General features: G+C 38.3%; 1 protein-coding gene across 7 annotated transcripts in view; it reads left to right on the top strand.

Annotated features, from left to right (window-relative positions):
* The window catches only part of CDKL5 (cyclin dependent kinase like 5), a 130,678-nt gene extending 110,938 nt beyond the window's left edge, over positions 1–19,740 (top strand). For 4 of the 7 annotated variants that reach the window (XM_042037017.1, XM_042037008.1, XM_042037027.1 and 1 more), the window contains 4 exons: positions 5,587–5,689; positions 9,358–9,480; positions 10,578–10,697; positions 12,163–19,740. In XM_042037017.1, the coding sequence (XP_041892951.1) occupies positions 5,587–5,689; positions 9,358–9,480; positions 10,578–10,697; positions 12,163–12,546 (730 nt within the window). In that variant the 3' untranslated portion in view covers positions 12,547–19,740. Of the gene's footprint in view, positions 1–5,586; positions 5,690–8,022; positions 9,257–9,357; positions 9,481–10,577; positions 10,698–12,162 lie in introns of those variants that run through there. The other 3 variants (XR_006017570.1, XM_042037047.1, XM_042037057.1) reach the window with 3 other exon arrangements.
* The last annotated feature ends 1,258 nt before the right edge of the window (positions 19,741–20,998 follow it).

Below are 20,998 nucleotides of genomic sequence, written 5' to 3'. Positions count from 1 at the left end.
TTTAGATTTAAGTCCTTGCTCCAAATAATGTACTCAAGTATTTTCACAAAGTGGAACAGCTCCTTTGAGAGAAGAACCCACAGAAGAATAAGCATTTCTTCTTATGAAATGGAAGGAATAGCAGTACCTGCAACACCAAGTTACTGCTAGTTTGGCACATGCTTATCTTTCTCTTTTCTTTTCCTACTCCCTATTTTCCCAAAATGTTTCCTGCCCAGCTCTACATGCTAACTCTGTTCAAGTTGTCCTGGCAATGGTCTAATGTTGTTGCAAAATTGTTCTGTGCATAAGTGCAGCTTAATCAGATTCCTGAGTGGTGAAGAGTCTATGTTCCTCTACTTAATTTTCTGTATAGAAGTTGTGTAAATGCTTATGAAAATGTTGAAAGCTCTAATGGAATGTGGTTCTGCTTACATCAATCTTATGATGAATATTTTATGATAAATATTTGATGTTTGACTGACATACCTAACTGGTACATGACAATTCATCTCTAATTATGAGTGACATGTATTCCACCTGGACTTGCCACTACTGTAAAATATTGCTTCTCATACTATTGCTCTGTGTTGCCTTTCTTCTGTCAAAGATTCTGTGAATGTTTGCTAGACTGAATTGTCACAGATGTTCCCTTGTCTTTGTGTGCATTTTTTCGCTCTGTCCCCACTGTCCTGCCTTTTAAAATAAAGATGTTATAAACTTGACTTTTGTCATCAGATTTTACTCTTAAATTACTAGGTCATTTCTGAACTTCAGACAACTTGATTTGAAAAAAGGCAAATTTTTCATCCTTCCAGAAAATATTTTCTTTGCTAGAGTTTAATTTCTGTAAATGACCTTAAACTTGCTCAATTTTTTCTTATTGATTCAAGAATAGATGCTTTATTCTCTTATACAAGCTTTGTCCTGTGCTGGGCAAAATCAGTAGGTATAGTCAAGATACTTAATTGTGTTCTGCCGGTGTGCCAGAATGTTGGCCTGAGTTATCTTTACCATTGTCATAGTTCTAAACATCTCTTTAGAATAATTTAGAATAAATTCCAACATGCAGTAGTGTATCTCACATCATATTGGAAATGTTTGCATTGACTGCTTACAAGCTATTTGGGGGCTTCTGGAAGGCATTTTTGTCTAGATCTTTAATGTCCATACCAAAGTAGTAATGCTATGACAAGCAGCTTTTCATATCTTCTCTAGCTTATTTCATACATTTCTGCAAAATAAAAAATAGGAGCTATACATATAATATTATTATTATTATATGTATATAATATATGTAAACACAAAATATCTGTCATTCAAGAAAAGAACAAAAAAACCCTCACTTGTACGAGAGTAAAAGGCTTAAAACTTTATCCACTGTTAAGTTTCAAGGCTCCAGAACAATACAATATTTTGAAAACAGGACGTGACTATTATATTGCTGTGTCAGTATCAGTGTAAAATTATAGTCACACTGTTCCTTAAAGTAAAAGGTTACCAACATCTGGGCAAGTTAGTTTAGAGCATGTTCAGCTGTGTGTGCAGTATGACTGTTGCTACATTTTAATACTTTCCAGTTCTTTAATGGAATTTGTAAAAAAAAAATCAGGAAATTGCAAATTCTGAATGGTATTCTGTATATGAGATAAGAGATCTGGGGTTTATTCCACTTAATAAATGCTCCTTTTCCACATGAAAAATAAAAAACTTGCACCTCCAAACAGTTCAGATTTGATTTTTGATTTTTAAGCTTTTAATGCCAGACTTTTAGACCAAGTTTTACTGGGGGCTTCAGCTTGTGGGATTAAGATTCTTATCTTGAACTATCTATGTGAATTGCTTCAATAGTTCCTGACATTCTCTTGCTTTTGCTAAATGGTAGCTGTGTAACTGCCCCTTAAGTGTCTTACTTTGAGCAAAACTAAAAGCTAACTTGGAGAATTAGTGTTTGTCCATTTATCTTCCAAAGAAAAGTTCAGCTATTTCAGTAACTCCTTCATTAGACAAAATCCTTACTCATGTAACTGAGATTGGATCAGTAAAGGGAGTAGTACATTGGCAGTCAGAGGGTTTCCAAGCCAGGCTGCCTGCTGAGATTAGGGTTGCTGAAGAATAACTAAAACAAGCATGAGGAATTGGCTCCCAAGAAGAGCTGTCTGCAGTATGAATCCCTCTATGGCAGCATGAATGCAACATGCTTCCAATTTATTCTTTTCAGTTAATGTGAAAGCACATCAGCTTGCTTGCCACATGCATGTTTGCTGCTACACCTCATTGCACCTGCATGAAGCTGGATACCTTTCCTCCCAGGGGCAGTAAATAAGAGTGATTATCACAGAATTTCTGTTTGTACTTATGCCTTTTCCAAGTGTTTCAGGCCAGAATAACCAATGTGTTCTACATTATATGTCCTAAGCATGCAAAAGGTACTCAAAGATAAAATAACAAAGCACAGCACATTTTGCCTTTGGTTTCTGCTTGAGAACGAGCTCTCTGAGTGGGGGCTCTTCTCTAGGGCTACTCTTACTTGCTACTAAAACAGGCAGCGCAATAGATTCTGGTGGAATTCTTTGCTTTCGAGAGCTGAAGCTTTATGCACAGTACCAAGATCCTTGCAGTATGTTCTAAGAGTTTAGTGCTGCATGACTCTACCTTACAGATTTTTTTCTGATAATCCTAATTTTTTCCTGTACTGTCCATTATCTGAAAATCATTTTTTGGGATGCCTAAAATATCCCAGTGTTTCATCATCGATCAAAATGTTCTGCTCTATTTTTACTCAGTACAAAATCCTGGTGTTGAAGCTTCCTGCTATAATGCTATATATGTTCACTCTCTTCACATAATGAGCATGTGTTTTGAAGCAGTTGCTTTTCAAGGTCAATGCTTTTTCAGACAACTGTACTGCAATATGAGTCATAGGAGTTAATGACAAACCATTCAGTATAAAACCACTGGCTTTTGGGTAAGCAGCAGTTGAAAATGAGCAGTTCTCAGCCCCTTATTTTCCTATTCTCTCTGGTCACTGTAGTCATAAAGAGGAAATGATGGTGCAGGATTTCATTTCTCTCCTCTCTGCTCAGCTGCTGTGGAGAGCAGTTTTCTCATCCAGGTTCACTGGGCCGAAGAAAAGAATCACACTCGAGTGAATCTCTGTCTAAAAGTATGGCAAAAATTGTTCCAAGCTTCACTCTGAAGATTAACTTCACTTTTTAAAATATAGCATCTCCATTTTGGAATAGAAAAGCAAGACATTGAAAAATTTTGAAGTAGTGTAAACTAACCTCCTGCGGACTTGCTTATGATCTGACACTGGTTCCTTAGTGGATAACAGTCATCGGGTTGGTAATTTGCATTGGGGCTATGGTTTGGGATATGTTTGCAGGCGTGGATGCACAGGAGCTCCTTTGGGGAAAGGCTCAGAAGATTCTTAGCCCCATTTACATGACTTTCTGAGTACAAGCAGGATACTTGGGGTGCCTGCTTTCTTCCAACTTTTTTAACAAATCAAGTAAAAATCATTTAGTAAATAATTCAGCAGCTGTTCTGTCTGTGTTAAGTCAGACTCCCGAGTTCACTGAATCTAAAGCTATCAGTAGTCTTTATTCTGGTTTTCTCCTTGGTGCTTTAACTGACTTGTATGAGTGCCTTACAGCTTTTACACTACTTACAGTAGTACCAAATACAGGGACATGACAGCAACAGGAATCCTTAGCAATCCACTGTATTTAAAATACATGTTATAAATACAATAATTACATTAAACTAGAGATTTTTTCCTGTAGTAGTGTTGTAATGTCCACTTTAAATATATGTTGTCATGCACCTGAATGTATTTTCTGCATCTAGATATAAGTTTCCCAAAATGTAAATTAGGAAAATTTCTACCATACTTCCTGCCTATGAATCTTTTTGCTAAGACCATTCACTTAATGAACAGTTGGACTTTTATTACAGGATTTAAACACTGCGTGCATTTATACTTAGAACCAGGAAACATTTTGAGCTTGAGGTGGTTTTATGTAGAAACTGAGGAACTGATACTACCTACCAGAGTGAAGATGATTTTATCAATAAGGAGGGTGACTCCAATGATTTCTACGCCAATTATGTTTTTCGCATTTGCTTGGGGGAAAAAGTCAGCTTGGCATGTAGTAGCAGCTGAATCACCAGCTGATAGCACAGTGTTTAAAGCCAGAATTAGAAGCCAGCGACAACTATAGTAGACAGTTAAATGTTGCTACATTACAGACACTCCAAGAAAAGCTGCTCCTGTTTGTCATACAGAGCCCTTAAAACAGTGGCTTTCCTTTAGGTTTTCCATCAAGACAATGGGATAATTCCTTTTTTGTTTTCATGCAATTTAAGCATGAAAAAGGACTATTAAATCACCCAGTATGACTTTCTGTATGTTAGTTGCTATTAAATGTTGTCCATTCTCTGGGATGCAGGCCCAGAGGCAGACCTGTCTGATGTGTGTCTCCCAGATGAGTATTAGGTCCTGATTTGAAATGTCAAAGATGGGAAATCCACTTCACTAAGGCGTTCGTTCTGGCAGTTAATGATGTTATTGTGAAAATCAGTGCCTTATTTCTAATATGACTTCTCAGGCTTCATCATCCACCCACTTATTCTATCTTTTGCCCATTAGTTCAAAGATTTTTCTAGTAATTTCTTCCTGGATAAATAGCTGTGCATCACAATCAAGGAAACTAAGTATTTGGGTTGGTTTGGCTGTGTTTTTAAACACACTAAAGAGATTGAAATCTCTGAAATTATTTCTGTGATGCTTTCCTGCAGCATTTTCAATTTTCAAGCTATTTTGAAGAGCACTAGAACTGTATTCAGTTATGTCTCACCACTGTCCTTGTAAACCATCTTTTTACCACGTATAAGTACTTTTCATAAGTGGTTTACTGTGTATATTGATAGTAACATGTTATTTATCAGCTGTAGTTGCTTCAGATGTGTAAGTTAAAAGACGGAAATTCAGTCTCCAGGCAAGTCACCTGTTCCATTTTCGGGTCACCTCCTTTTGCCAGCACTGTCTCACCCACGCATAGCAAACTAACTGAAGGTTTTAAGTTGAAATGGACAACAGTAGATCCCCAGCTTCCCCAATGGTAAATTGGGAACCATGTCAGCAAACTTCAATGCAAAGTGGTTCTCTCTGGCCAGCTTTGCAGCTCCTGCTTCTCCGGCAAGCAATGGATAAACTGGACCTGTTCTTTTATACCTCCTCGCCATTTGTATGTTCTCTCAGATATGCTTTTCTTTTTTCTAAAAGACCTCGTGTGTGATATTTTGGTTTGAATATTAAATTCTGGCTTAAAAGAACACATGCATGCTTTCCTTTTCCCTAAATAACTATTCATTGGTTTAAACTAATCATTTTACCCTAACACTATGTACCTCCTATCCCTGTTAATAAGACTATCTGGTATTTGTGTAGTAACCCTGGAACCAATGAATGCTAAAACGTTAAGTATCTTTTTACTTTAATCAGTAATTTGCATTCTTTGGCATCAGATCTCAGCATTACACAGAATTTACAAAGTAATACCATAATAAAATTTCTCTTACAATACCTTATTTCATATTTAGGAAAAGTCCTGAAAACCTTAACAGTCACTCAGAACAGCTCAAGGAGAAAGAAAAGCAAGGTTTTTTCAGGGCAATAAAAAAGAAAAAGAAGAAATCTCAAAATGTAAGTATGCAGCATTTCTAATAAAATAATTTGTTTATTCATTTTGAATTATACCATTTTAATATTCTAGATTAGTACAGTAGCTTTGTATTATTTATGACTCTGTGTGTGTATATACTTGTTCTTTTATTTTCTCTCTTCACTATATGAAAGTCGAATTCTTCTCCTGTTCAGGGTTAATTTTTCTGCCTTTTCAAGTACTTCACTTACTAGTCCTGGGCACCTTTGTTTTCATTCAGATCCTTTGAGAGCCAGTTTTGATGCAAGTTTTATGATGTTGCAACAAGTTCAGGATATTGTAATACCATTCCAAGAATAGTAAATGCATTATTGTGTGTGCCCCCAGAGCTTGAATAGTTTCAGGCACCCATCCAGAGAAAATGAGACTGTTAAAAATGAGAATTCTTTCCAGTCGTTTTCATGGAAGTGTCTTGGTAACAGTTTCTGTCTTCTTGCTGCATCCCATGACTGGAATAGGGATGATGTGTGTTAACCATTCTTAAATGTTTTATGTTTTGTTGAGGGAATGGATTGTGGCTTTTGTTATTCAGTATAAGTCTTTGGTGTCTCATACATTTTTACATTTTCATATAATTTTTGGGAGGGAGAAAGGACTTTCTTTTATCAGAAAGTAGTGGTATACTAACATTTCACAAAGTTTTATAACGAAGATATCCCTAAGAACTGAAGTAAGCTAAACATAATATCATTCTTAAATGACAGCTCTGGAAACATTAAAACATTTAAAATTGTGATGTTCCTGTAAGTGTAAATGCAGTTATAGTTGTGAAGATTCTCAGAATGGAGTAAATTGTGCTCACTCCTGGGAAAGGAGAGTGACTTAATGAAAATACCTACTCTCAAGGAGTGAGGTGATGTGACTCTGAGTGTTGGTGGAGGGATGATCTATTGAAAATTGGGAGAGGGGAGTGATTATCAGGCTTTTTGTTGTTTTGGGGTTTTTTTAAAGTTCTTTGAACTGCGTGGAACATGTGCATATGTGTATTAACTAGCACTGAGAAATGCACCTCACCTTCCTGCTGGGCAGGATTTAGAGCAATGGCATCTACCTCTCCTTCTGAACTTGTTAATCCTCATACCTGTATGCAGCTGAAATACGATCATTTTTATTACACAACTGAACAAAATGTCTAGATTATAGCTCCGGGACTATTTGATACCAAAATGTCCATGTAAAGATAGCACACCTAAGGCCATTGGTTCCAGTGATGCATTTTCAAAGGGAAAAAAAAAAAAGGTTTTAAATTTGCATTGTTATACTCTGATCCAGCCATCCAGACATGGTGGCAGAGAATGCTCCAATAGCTCAGCTGATAGATGGTGTATTTACTTCCAGATTAAACTCTGTGAAAGAAATACATACTGGATTGTGTTGCCTTTCAAAATCTGGAATTTTACAAAACACCTAAATCAAAAGTACCTTGATCTATAGCTACCAAAACCATTGCTGATTACAAGATAAGGCAGATTTATGTATAATCCTTACTCCTGTTTCTTCTTACTGTTAAGGAGAAGGGTAGAGGGGAATGGAGAGAGTGAGAAAGGAAAAACAACTACTGCTACTTAGAGCTGGTATCTCACAGAAAGATGAATAAATTAGTGAAATAAGATAGTGATACAACTCTTTCATCCTCAGCTGAAAACTTGCTGAGATCAACTTGAGTTGTGGAGCCAACCAGAGCCAGAAAAACTTCCTTTCATTTCTATTTACAGCTGATTACCAGGACAGTATCTAGGGACAGACTGTACCACTGATGTGTGTGCAAGTGTCTGGTTCAGACACTGTTCTTCTTCATCTGTTACTTGAAGGCATCTACCTAACAAATGTTGGGACATTCTTTAGGACCTTCCAGTACAAACAAAAATTACTGTCTTCAATTCAACAGCAAGTTTGGCTTCAGTAGTAAAAGCTGTTCACAGCACTGTAATATTAGGTCTTCAACAACACGTAGAATGTTTCCTATGAAATCATATGAAAAGTCTTAGTATACAGCTTGTGCCTACCCAGGTTTTTTTTCTGAGACCAACAATTCATGTAGGGTCCTACAAGTATGAAATTCCACTTACTTACTCAAACACAGACTTTCTGCAACAAATAACAAATGAGACATGAGGACTGTCACAGAGCTAGGAAGCACATAAGTATCAGACTTACTTCTGATATCCTTTGGCAAGTCTCATTTGGCTGGTGATCATCATCACAGGAGTCATAAAAGATACCTGAAATTGGATTGAAGACATCTTAGTAATGTCATTCTCAAAATATCTAATAGCCCAGAATTGATCCCAGTTCCTGACGCTTCTTCCTGCAGGTTGTTCCCATGAATCATTCTCCCTAGAGTTCTCCAGGTGCAGCACCTCGTGGGATAGGAATTGTTACTGCCTGTTACAGGAATTCTTTGCAATAGTGTTTTTGCAGAGCTGTTCTTATCCATTCTTCTTTTCATCATTTGAAGTGTTTTAGTAATGTAGCAAAAGGTTTTGAGGATTGCTAGAATCACAGTTTTATCTGTCATCTGCCACCAAACAATTTGATATCCATGAGGGTTGTGCACAGTGTCAGTAGGCACTATCTTCAGAGGAGCCTGAGTTTCGCAGATTTTGGCACTTGTTTCAAGCTGTGGGTCTGAAGAAATTATCTGCTTTGGAAAAAACAGTTGCAGGTGAGCATTTCTCTTAGCAATGCCTTGATTCCTTTTTTAATTTACTGAATTTGAAACAGGAAATTCTTCTGACCATAAATTTCCTAAACATAAGCTATGCTAATTATTGACTGTCATTAACTCGGATGGAATCTAGAAGGTGAGAAAGCTGTTTGAAACCCCTTGCTTTTGGTAGTGTACCTGTCATTCTGTTTGGTCATATAATAATTCTATAGCATAATAAAGATTTCTTCTGATAGGCAGGAAAATGTAAGGCACAGCATGTGTCCTATGCTTGTTTGCACCTAAGCAGGGGAGAAATAGTCCCATTTATAATTCTGGTACCTTATAATTCTGTTGGTTGTTCATGCATCCATTGGTAAGCTCTTTGGTTGTGCTACAGAAATTAAAATAAAACAGCCAGCGTGCTTACAGCTATACGTGAAGTTGCTAATGGTGTATTTATGTTAGAACTGAAATAATTAATCTTGGAGCTTTAGCTCTTTTTGCAAGTTAAAAATAGAATGCTTTTTTTATCAACTGCTCATTCTGGAACCAGCTCCTATTATTGTTAGTGTATCTTTAATATTTTCTTTCTATAGAAATAAGAAATGTCATACTGCTTTAGGTCATTATCAGAAATACAAATGATTGCCAGAGTTACAGGATTTAATCCAAAGCTCAGTAAAGTCAACAAGACCTACCAGTTGTTTCCAAAAGGCTCTGAAATAAATACATTCTGTATTCCTAATGAACATAGGTATAAGAATAGGTGTGCTGATCTTTTTTTACATGCTTTCTATGCACTGAGTTCCTTGAATTTGTTCCATAGGCTTTTTTCAATCATTATTGTATTTTCCCAAGGCAAGTTATAGGCTTGATAATACGTATTGTCAAATTACAACAACAACAACAAAAAAGAAATAAAGAAAAAGAGTAACATAGTATGGGCAGATACCTTGAATTGAAATACTATGCATTTAGTTTTTGTGTCTTATATTGCAGACAGACTCAACCAACGGCGAGAATCCAAGCATCAAGAAATCCCTCTTTCCTCTTTTTAATTCAAAGAATAATTTAAAGCATAGTTCTTCTTTGAAAAAACTTCCTGTAGTCACTCTACCAATGGTATTCATTTTTAAGTACAGTAGCACTGTAAAATGCTCCAGTAAATTTGTTTTACTGACTACAGCAGCATGTGGTTTATTTTCATGGTATCACTTCCTCTTCATGCCAGTTAAGTATCTTGGGCCAGTTCAATAAATTTAAGTAAAATCAGCCGTTCTGTTGAAACGGATTGTGCCTCAAAATATTTTTTTTTGGTATTTGATATAGTGAAAATGTAACATACACAGTCCCAGAGAGAATGAGCCTTGGGAGTAAGACTAAGGAAGGAAAATAGTTGTGAAATTGTGTATGTTTAAAATTAAATTGTCACATTATGTTTCAGTCAGGAAAAAAATTAACCTGGTTTTGTTTATTCCTATATCATAAATACATAATTTTATACAAACTACTCCTTTATATATAAATTTAAATAAATCAAATACTAACAATGCATTATCAGAAAAGAACTTTAGCTCATGTGTCTGTTGTATTTTTGTTTGTCCTGATTGTTCATGATAAAAGACAGCTTGCATTAAAAATAGGTTATATTTTGACTGTCCTTTTTTTGATTAGAATTCTTGAAATGAGATAAAAAGCTACATGTAAGTTTTAAATTATCTTTCTGCCATAAAGTTTCAGCTGTTTCTTAATTTTTGCTATAGTTTGGAATATTTGTGGAGGAGAAGAAAGATGGCAATAGAGAAAGCTATTGGTTTTGTGATGTCAGTCAAGACATCAGTTTCAAGAGATCTTGGTCTGCTTCACTCAGGAGCAAATTTATAGAACTGATCCATGGTCTTAACTGCAGTATGGAATGCTTTTAAAATGAAGATGAGGCTCAACAATATTTTTTTAAAAAATTTATTTTTGAGGCCTTTTTTTAACTGCTCTTTCTTACAGCAAATAACACTAACAGCATGCTTTAAGGGGTAAGGGTAGAGCAAATCTGCATGATGTCCACAGCCACTTGCTCTTACTATGGGGAAAAGTACTGAGAGGTCATTGCAATTCTGCTGCAGAAATGGGCTTCACTTGTGTTCTGTAATTAACTGTGGGAAATTATTTACAGCTATTCTTAAGAAAATATTAGGAGATCAGTATTTAATATTTTGTTGCAGATGCCTAACACTGAAGGTCAGGATCTCTTGGCATTACAGAAAGCCATTCATTCTTCCAATCACCAGAGCAGCAGGCAGAAGGATTGGCATCCTGAGAAGATGACAGAAATCCAGCCTCATGTAAGTGGTGTTATCAATTCCCTATCTATTAATATCACTGACATATCTTGATAGCTTTTTCTCTGGGGAATAGAAAAATTGCATTTGACATTGTTTCCCGACTTTCTAATGCCTTGCTCATTGAATGTAAAAAATCATGTACCTGCAGTCCTGCATAATTTTTTTAAAAGGTAGACATGAATGACAAGGAAGAGAGACTGAATGTCCTGTGTCAGTCTTTGAGCCCTTCAAAAGATTGGTTATGTTTTAGTATTACAGGCAAGCAGTGTTTCAGTGCACATCTGTGGTAGCGATGCAGTGGTGTACAAAAGCCCTCAAGTCAACTCTGTAAGGAGTGGTGAATCCTGAGGGCTGGCTGCTGCTCAGCACAGTTTGATACTTGATGTGGTCACCAGAGCATCGAGACCATGTTACAGTGTGGCTGGCACAGACTGCAGTTTCGGCAGGCTACATTTTTGGAGCATAGTACTGCACTAGTGCAACTTTATTTTCTCTAAAATCTAAATTCTAAAATCTAATTTCTAAAACCAGCTCAGCAGGCAGTGTTTGGGAGAGAGGGTCAGTGCCATGCTCCATTGTTGTCACACTGGAAACTGGAAAAGAGGGTTTGTTGCAGCTGCAGTGTTTGAAGAAACAAGTTGCTCTGCGAGCTGTGGAATTTAACGAGGCTGCTTTCATACCACTTTATGTACTCAGGCTTCCCGAGGCTCTTGCTACCCATTTTCAATAACCCCATATCACCATTTTCTTTTCAACCTCACCAGTGAAAGAAGCTGCGGGAGACTAGAGCTGCCTATCAACCAGCTGCCAGCAAACAAAATATGTAACTTCTGAGTTCTGCCAGACCTTTTTTCAGTTCAGATGGTTACTCAAGACTCACTCTAACCCCTAACTGATGTTCACAACAGTTTTAAGAACTTTGTATTTCTGAAATCTGTGCCTTAAGTTCTGGAATTGTCTGCCCAGGGAGGTGGTGGAGTCACCATCCCTGGATGTGTTTAAAAAAAGTTTGGATGTGACACTCAGTGCCATGGTTTAGTTGAGGTGGTGTTAGGGCATGGGTTGGACTCAGTGATCTTGAAGGTCTCTTCCAACCTGGTGATTCTGTGTGATTCCGTGTGATTCTGCGTGTGTGTGATTCCTAAAATGTGGCTGAGGTTCTTAAGTTAATAGCAGGAGAAGTGACAGATGGACAGCTAATGCAATTGTCTATGCCTGCATTTTCAAAAGAAACAAGGGAGCAATTTTTTCTGAGGGAGAAAAGGTTCCATCTTTTCAGGTAGCTAATAGATTGGATTGTGATGAGATTGGATTGTGTGTGTAGTCATAGCTTGGAATGAAATACATCAAGCGAGTATGAGTTAAAAGTGAAGAAGGCCTGTAAAGTTCTAGATGTTCAGTTTACGATAGGACAGTTTTTTTATGGGAAGTCTGATATGATGGAGCTTTGCTGTGTGTCTTTCAGAGCCAGCCATTAAAATCTCTTCGGAAGCTCTTACACCTCTCTTCAAATCATCCCGTCGCTGCTGAGCCCCGCTTCCAGCCCTTACCCAGCCAGCCAGCCAAAGCTCCTTTTCCTGAAGTGCGGATTCATCCCATGAGTCAAAGCTCCAGCAGCGGCAGCAGCAACGTGCGGCCGGAGCCCCAGCCGAAGAGCCGGCCGGCGCTGCAGATCCCGAGCCAGCTGGAGCCCACCTGGCACGTGTCCCCCGTGAACAGGAGCGTGAGCGATGGGCCCCCCTACTCCGAGCAGCTGCCTTCCAAGAGCGGACAGAACGGGCACACCTACAACCGAACAAACCGGTCACGAATGCCAAATCTGAACGATCTCAAAGAGACAGCCTTGTAATTGCACTCCAGCAAATAGACCAGTGTGGGTGGAGATCAGCATAGGGAAGCGGTGGTGATTCTGGTGATGGTAAGACTGCATTTTCAGCTTTATAAAGGTGTGCAATATGTACATGTGGAGCTATGCTGTTCGGCACCACGGAGAGAGTCAGGGATTATACAGGAACACAAGTTGAACTATGAATTACCAGTCATCAGAAATGTCACTGGATGCCAGGCAGAGTGTGCCGGTCAGGGAGAAAAATGCACTGTCATTTTCTCTCATTTACATTCCAGCTTAGTGCACATCTCTGTCTGAAAGCTGGGAGACTTCTGGTATGTATTGGCACTTACAAGGGTGAAAACATTGTCTAGACCTATGCCCTTACTACATTTTTTGCTGCCTAGTTAAAACAGTGGGGTTTATGTGATAAAAGTGTATCCCTGTTAAGGGTTTAAAGTTAAATTGTATGTCTTAAATTTGTTTTTTAAACTTCCATATTTGATAGGATTTGTAATATTTATTTATGATGACCTAATATCGTACTGTTATAATCATATCTTTTATGTTATAATGTAAAGTTATTTTGAGCTGTTTGAAACATTGTGAAGCAGTGCAACAGCTACAGTAGTTTCTATAAAAAACTAACAGTAACATTTATATATTGCATCAGGAGTATTTTATTCTATATATAAATATATACATAAATGGAAAATAACTGTCTGTTTTTTAAATATACTCATTTAAAAGAAAAGTATTGTTATGACACTATCTGCCATATTTTTTATACATTTGTGATATAAAGTGCAGTATTATACTTCTAATAAAAGGAAGTTGAATGTGGATATAAACGTGACTGTAACAGTATGAATCTTGCTTGGCTATGAGAGCCCAGTATTATAGGCATTATTGGTAACAAACAAAAGATAACATTCAATTCCAAGCTTTATTATGGGCTATTTTGTTGGAAGTATTGGCTAAATGTAAGAGACTGCAGAACTGTACAGTAATCTAAATGTGGTACGTTCTCCCCTGTGTCCTTAGCTTTCCTAGTAATATTAATGGGATTTCTGCATCTGCATCAAGAGCACAGAGCCCCAGTACCAAATTTTTGTTTCCTCTGAGGAAATAAAGTGCCCCATGACTACGAGCGAAAGCAGGTGCTCTTCCACCTAATAGCAGGGGTGAAAACCAAAGAAACACAGCATGAATTGCAAGTGAAATGCAGAACTTTGACACTTAAGCATAGCATGGCACTGCAGATCATGGTATAAGCTTTTATGCATATGTGTATTTTACATCTCTAGCAATCTATTAACTAATAAGATAAACACTGTATTAGAATTTAAACTACTCTTGCACTTTTTATTATATTTCAGGATGTATTTAAAGCTACAAATCTGGTATTTGGATATTGAGGGAGAAGGTTGCCAAGCAACTTGATTTCTCCTTAGGTCTTACTATCCAAATATTCCCATACCCAGTTCAGCTACCAGTCTCAGCAAAATACTAGATCTTGGGTTCCAGTCTCCTGTACAGCATAGTTAAAACTGCCTTTACCTTGGTGAATGTCAAGTGTAGCAAATACATACCCTGATTCCTCTGTTTCTACCAGTAAAGTCAATCACAGGTGAGCCAGTAGGAGTCAAAAGAGTTATGCCAGTCTAAACTTTGTGCAATAAGAGGAGAGCCAGGCCCGTAGTGTCAGAACAATACAATCTTTCCTTTTTAAACACATTAGTTCTACTCCCTCATTACTCTGCAGCATAGTTTGTGTTCTAGATGCTGTCCTCATAAGACACCTGTACTTGCAAATACACTGTCTTTTCCAAAAAGAGATTAACCTGAATGTAACTTTGATGATTTAGCCATAGATGCAGTTAACAGAAGCAGCCAGGTAGTAAAAGGTGAACTTCCTACTTGGATAACAATGCAAACTGGACATGTTGTTCAGTACCTCTTGAGTCATACCAAAGTTCTAACAACAGCAAATTCGGCACCACTACTGTAAAAATTGTTGTCAGAAAAAACAGTATAGAAGGATGTTATATCAGGTTTGTCCAGGACTAAAAATCAGTCTACTAAATTTGAAAAATTACGAAATAGGAATTCTTTCTTTGTCAATTGCCTGCAAGAAATGTGCATGTAATTTTTCTATATATAGATATAATATATAATATCTCTATATATATGATATATGCTGTATTGATATATCATATATATAGCATATATATAAATACAGTAGACATGAAGGGGTATTCAGTTTTTTTCTAAGTTCAGTGGGCATCCAGGAAAGACATTGTGATACTTACTTGTCATCACTGTCAGAGTTTAGCAGCTTATTTTAGCAGTCTCTGTTAGATTCATTGCTTGGTCGCAGCTACATGAGCCCTGTTAGCCCTGCTTTGAAATGGGCTGATGCCACTGAAATCCCTCACAAAAACCCTCTCTGAGAGAGAGTGGGGCTCTAAGCAGTGCAGTTTGAATGTCTCTTTTAGGGCAATGGAGCTGGTGAAGGGCCTGGAGCACAAGTCTTATGAGAGTGGCTGAGGGGGCTGGGGGTGTTTAGTCTGGGAAAAGGAGGCTCAGGAGGGACCTCGTTACTCTCTACAACCGCCTGAAAGGAGGGTGGAGCCAGGTGGGGTCAGCCTCTTCTCCCATGTCTCAAGTGAAAGGATGAGAGGAAATGACTGACTGTTGTGCCAGGAGAGGTTCAAATTAGATATTAGGGGAAAAAAGATCACTGAAAGAGTGTTCAGGCATTGGAATAAGTTGTCCAGGGACATGGTGCAGTCAACGGCTCTGGAAGTGTTCTGGATGTGGCACTTGGGGATATGATTTAGGGGTGACAGGGGTGGTTGATGGTTGGACTGGATGATCCTAAAGGTTTCTTCCAACCTTGATGATTCTGTCATCCAGTCTCGCAGGGAATGTTCAGTCTAGACTCTTCTGTGCTTCGTGGATATGTATCCTTTTGCTTCTGCAAGATTTTTAGCTTGCTGGTAAGAGCTTCATGCTGGGGGATGATGATACTGGGCTGTATGTGGCTGTTATGATTTCTAGCAAGGAAAAATGTTTCCAAAAGGATTTTTTTTTTATCAGTACCCATTAAGTTAAATCAGGGTAATCCCTGACTGTATATATAGCTGTTTAAAGTAGTTAGCAAATCTTCAAAGGTGATCCAAGGAATGTTCAAGTATTTGGTGGCCCATATTTACAGAAAGTTGTTTCTACTTCATACTGCATTTTCTTCTTGAATTCAACAAACTGTAGTAGCTTTCAGTTGAATACTAAATTGTGTTGAATGTACATAGTATTTTCTTTCTTCTGTTGGAAAGAAATTCCAGCCACTCAGCCAGCTGGTGCTGGGATGAATTGTGTATTTTTAACTTGGTCTAGCTTCCCAATATTTAGAATATTGCTAATGTAATTTTGTCAAGGCTTTCAAAGGAGTCTTATTATAGTGACTGAGATATTCTGACTTAATAAAGAGGAAGAGAATGACAGAGCAAACTGTTTTGTAAGTGTGAGCTTTCCTTTTCACTGGTCTGTGAGTCTTGTACTACATGCTCTATAGATTTACATAGTATAAAGGATCCTGGTTAAACTGCATTTTATTCTTTGGCAGTCTTTTGCCTTATGGCATCACTGATGATGTGAACAAAAAATAAACTAAGTTTCAGAAATTAATTGTAGTCATTTTGCAGAACTCAAGCTGCCTAAACTTGTCTATATGTTTTTGCTATAGCTCTTGAGCTCTTTTTAACTGAAAAAAAAAAAGCACCTTAAGTTCGTCCTAACTGAAATTGTGTAAGTGTCTAAGCTGTCATTTTAAACTGCCATGTAAATATATTAACCTAGAACAATATCTGTTTTCAACAGACCTGGCCACAGAGAGCAGTCCCTTAGACCTATTTAATGCTTTTTGCTCCATTTATTGCAGTCCAAGCTTCGTTGCTCCTCTGAGAGGTTGCCAGGAGAGCACTGGGCAGAGTTCTTGGCAGGAAGTCAGTGATCCCAGATTTAGTCTCTTAAAACATTCCCCAAACACCACTTGTTCTTTCAGATCAATATTAAAGCAGGCTTTGAACTTCCAAGTGCGTCAGACATCCTCAGGTTGTCGTTTGGCTTGTCACCTTTCTCTCTACCACACCAACTTGTTTCTGGGACCAAGGCTGGAGTGGCTCTTCAGGAAGCAATGGCCTGTGGTAGGCTCTTCACCTTCCTTGTCATTGCAGTTAGGTCTCTTAAGAGATGAATCTTACTTGTTTAAAAAGCTACATACCAACCTTTCCTTTTTTTCTTCAAAAGCTGATGAGGTGTTAGCTGAGTAGACTCCTGGGTTCACCCAGAAAAAGCTATGTATTCTCAACAATTCTGTAGACCTCCCTATAAGAACACAGGGAACCTATGGGAATACAAATTGTGCAGCTCTGAAAGCACTGTTGTGATCTAGGGGTAGCTAAGGCAAAACCTAGAGGAGCTGTGCTCTAGAAGTATTGGGGGTTTTATTCATGTTTCATTTTTTTGTTGTCATTATTTGATAGTGAGACATGCTTTAAAATACTTGTGTGTAATTAATTCTGTATGTGTTGATCACTGTCAGATTAGAGCTGGGAGAATATTTGCATCCCAGTCACGCAAGGAGTATGAAAAGGATAGCCATATATAATATACTGCAAATTGTGGGGTGACAATGAATGATTTTTTCCATTCCGGCTAGCATACATACTACATAGATTAATGGGGTAATATCACAAACCATGCATCTAGGCTGTTTTTCATGTTAGTAGGCCCACCATTTGAAATAGGAGTGCCACAGGAGAAGGTTGGAAAGGTGATATGCCCTATGTAAGCATTTTTGAATAACCTTCAAATCAGGACACTATTTAAGAACAGGTGCCTTTCCCTACACAGCTCTTTCTTATGGTATCATGATATTAACCATTCATTAACTGGGTTTGTAGTGAATGAGGAAAAAAAGCCATTTAACTTCTGGCCTTTTCTTAAAAGGGGGTGATTTGAGTAAACCCTTTTAATATAAGAAAGCTTGGAAGTTCTAGATGTTGGCACCTTTTTCAAATGGTCAAGCAGCAGCAGTGCATCAATTCTCAGGCTCATCAGGCAAGTGAAGTCTTGTGCTGTACTGAATGTTGTACTGAAACAAAGATTCCTCATTTTGCAATCGTGAAGCAAATTTCATTAAAATTAAGCAAAGCAGATTTTATAGATCTTCTTTCAATTGTAAGAGAAAAGCTGTGTTAGGCCATCTGTTCTCGCAATGGAGTGTCTTAACAACTGCCACATGAGATAGCATAGGTAAATCTGATGGATTAGGTCTGAATTTTACTTGTTCTGAGTTCTGCTTGGATGCACATTTGTGACCTTGTGTGCAGCCAGTTGTTTGATGCAAAAGTTGTGGTTTGACCTAGTCAGTGGAAGATGTATGAGAAGTGTGAGAGGACCGGCCCCACTATGTTTGGATGCTTTCATTCCACCAAATCAAATTGCTCCTCAGGCTCTTTTAGAACATAACAAAATATGCAGCCAGGCAAAAGTGACTCTGGAAACATGGCCCAAGAGCCTGAACATGGAATTTGTGTCTTAGCCTAAGAATGACTACACATCTCTTGTCTTCTCTGCAAGTCAATCTACCTCCTCTCTCTTGCAGAATGTAGTTGAAGTTGGGTTTGTTTATTCTGAGCTTATTACTGACTCCAAATTTTGAAGAGACATCTAAAAAGATTCTTCCTCTAGGTACTGTTAGCAACCACGTAATAAAATGTTGTTGGGCCTTCATCTGAAATACTTCTGAAATCTCCAAGCCATCTGAGTTTTCCCTCTAGAATCCCAATGCCATTCTTTGCACTGCTTTGCAGTCTTCCCTTGGCCTTCCCCTTGTGGATCTCAAATATTGCAGTTGCCTTGTTCTTTGTTGTTTCTCTAGTGCAGATTTTCAGGGAGTTAGAGGCCTTATCTACTACTCCACCCTGTTTGCTGTTTTACTCAAACAGCTATCCTTAGACTTGCTCAGGATTTCCTTCATTTTAATTTTCCATTTCATCTGGGTGAGATACCTTAGCTCATTGTGCCCCCACCAAAACACGCTGCCTACCAAGCTTTTCGTTCCACCAGGTCTCTGTTTTCACAGGGCACTGTTTCTCTGGATCCGTTCTGAGAAATGTGAGGTGGCATCTTAATTGTACAGGCATAAAAATGCGTTGTGAAGTAGCTGCTGCCATAGAGCTTTCCATTAGCATAAAGATAAAGCATGTTCATAGCGCAAGGTGGAAGCCACTATTCAACTTTCCTATAGGATATGAACCTCTTGGTGTAAACTCCTGACATGTAAATCCAATGGCAGAGCTTTTAACTCTTTAGTTACAAGGCAAAACTTTAAGCATAGGGAACTGTCTCGACTTTTCGTTTTCTTTTTTTTTTTTTTTTTGCTAGTGCACATCTTAGACTGTACTACTGAAGGATATGACTAATTGAAAGAAGTAACTTTATATTTGGGTGATACGGAACAATAAGCTAAAATCTTCCCAGAAATTTTGTTGGAAAATCTATGCAGGCATTTTAAAATCTGGTTAATCTGATAAGGAATTCCAGGACTGCTTATGTCTCCACTGTGGAATGTTTAATTTTAAATTTGTGTCATTTGGAAGGAAGAAGGAAAAATAAAGTTTAGGAAAGTCTTTTTTTTTCCCCACTATCTGTCAGTACAGATTAACAGACTGGGGAGGCAGCTTTCAAAACTTTTAAATTTATGGATAAGATTCCATGATGTTTTTTAACAGCTACTAGAAATCTAAAGCGCACAAACTTTTAAATCTACCATGCTTTCTGTTGTGGAAGGGATATGTTGTGGTGTTAGCCTTTTTAATCCTGGAATACAAATTGATTTTAAAATGTGTTGAATATTTAAGGATGACTTCATTCAAGTTAATAAACCATTTGTAAAGTGTTTGTATACAACCCTTTGTATCATGTCGTTGGTACACCTTACCAAATTTTTTTTTGAGCATGTATTCCATTCTTTACTTCTGTACAATTTCTATTGTTGCTGTAAATATTCTAAAAGAGAAAAAAAAAAAATCCTGTGGTAACCTTAATTATAAGCATGGAAATGGTTAATTTTTACTGAGCACAATGTATTTTTGAATGGGCCTTCCAAAATATGTCTTTAATAAAAATGCAGATTTTGCACTAGAACACCGGCATTGTTCAACAGCTGATCTTATTCCTGACACGTCTCTTCCACAGCACCTCTCCATATGTTAGCTTGGCTCATATGACTGGAACAGACCAGAACCAGGACCCCTGTGCCCATTGGGTCACTGCCAGGTCCTGGCTGACTCCCCCATCTGAGAGGCCTGATGTTTCCATGGAGCAACATCTCTGAAGCACCTTGTTGCCCACCATTCCTCTAGTTTCATTGCAGGACGGATTCTTCCTTTCAGGGCAAGAATCTCTGCTGTTCTCTCTTTTGAACATTACCAACCCACCCAGCCCCTCAGCAGGCACTACCAGATATTAAAATGCCCTGAAAGTTTCCAGCCCACAGTCTTCACTCCAGGAAAAGTGTCATGATGGCATTTCATCATTGTCACATGTAAACTCAGACACTTCTAGGCAAACGTTGAGGTGTCAGCAATAAGAGTTTTTGATGGCTTCCTCTTTAATGTATCCTGGCTATGAGTTTTTTTGTTACTGTGTGCAGCTTTAAAAACCTTTAAATATTTCCCTGCTGGTCTTTCATTCTTTGGGGTAATTGGAAACAAACTGAGGAGTAGGGACCACTTTACCTGGGCCTCTCTTCTTCCCCTCTGAGCTCCAGCAAGACTTGCTGAAAGCCAGGACTTGCAGTCTGTTATATCCTTCTGAAACAGGTGCCTGATGGGTTGTACAGCCTTCGTGAGACCAGGCTGCTGCCAGTGCCTGCACTAAGCTGTGCCCATCACCTCCCCAAGAGGGAAACTTCCAGTTTGAGCTGATGGCTTCAACTTCCACCAGGACAAGCAGTCCAGCATTTTAACAGTTCCATCCAGAAATGGGGCTGAAATGCATTTCCTTGGGGTGCCCAGTGCTATGGGGGACTTGGCTTTACTCTTAAAACCTTACTGGGCTCTTACTCTTCCAAAAAATCTTATTGGAGTAGTGTTGGCGATTGAATCATGAACCCAGACTGGCAAGGAATCTGAATCGTTTATGCAAAGGAGTGAGTTGCTTTTATACACTTTTCTAAGGCACAGTATTTCCTTATGTGGCCTGACCTATCCTATGTTGCCACATTAGCAACACATTTCCATAGGGGTCTGCCGTGTGACACCTCTTCCCCCCAGGGCCCAGTGGAGATAAGCCTCTGTGTGCTGCCATGTGCCCCTTTGTTCTGCCATGTGCCTCTGCAGGCAGGTTTTACAGCTCACAACCCAATTCTATCTTAAAATTCTCCATAGAGTAACCCCTTTTC

This window comes from Corvus kubaryi, unplaced genomic scaffold, assembly GCF_017639235.1.
Source record: "Corvus kubaryi isolate FWS band 111438036 unplaced genomic scaffold, C.kubaryi_AGA036_p1.0 133, whole genome shotgun sequence".
In the NCBI taxonomy this organism is placed as follows: domain Eukaryota; kingdom Metazoa; phylum Chordata; class Aves; order Passeriformes; family Corvidae; genus Corvus; species Corvus kubaryi.
Note: the sequence above shows the minus strand (reverse complement) of the source record. Positions and strands in the feature narration are given on the sequence as shown.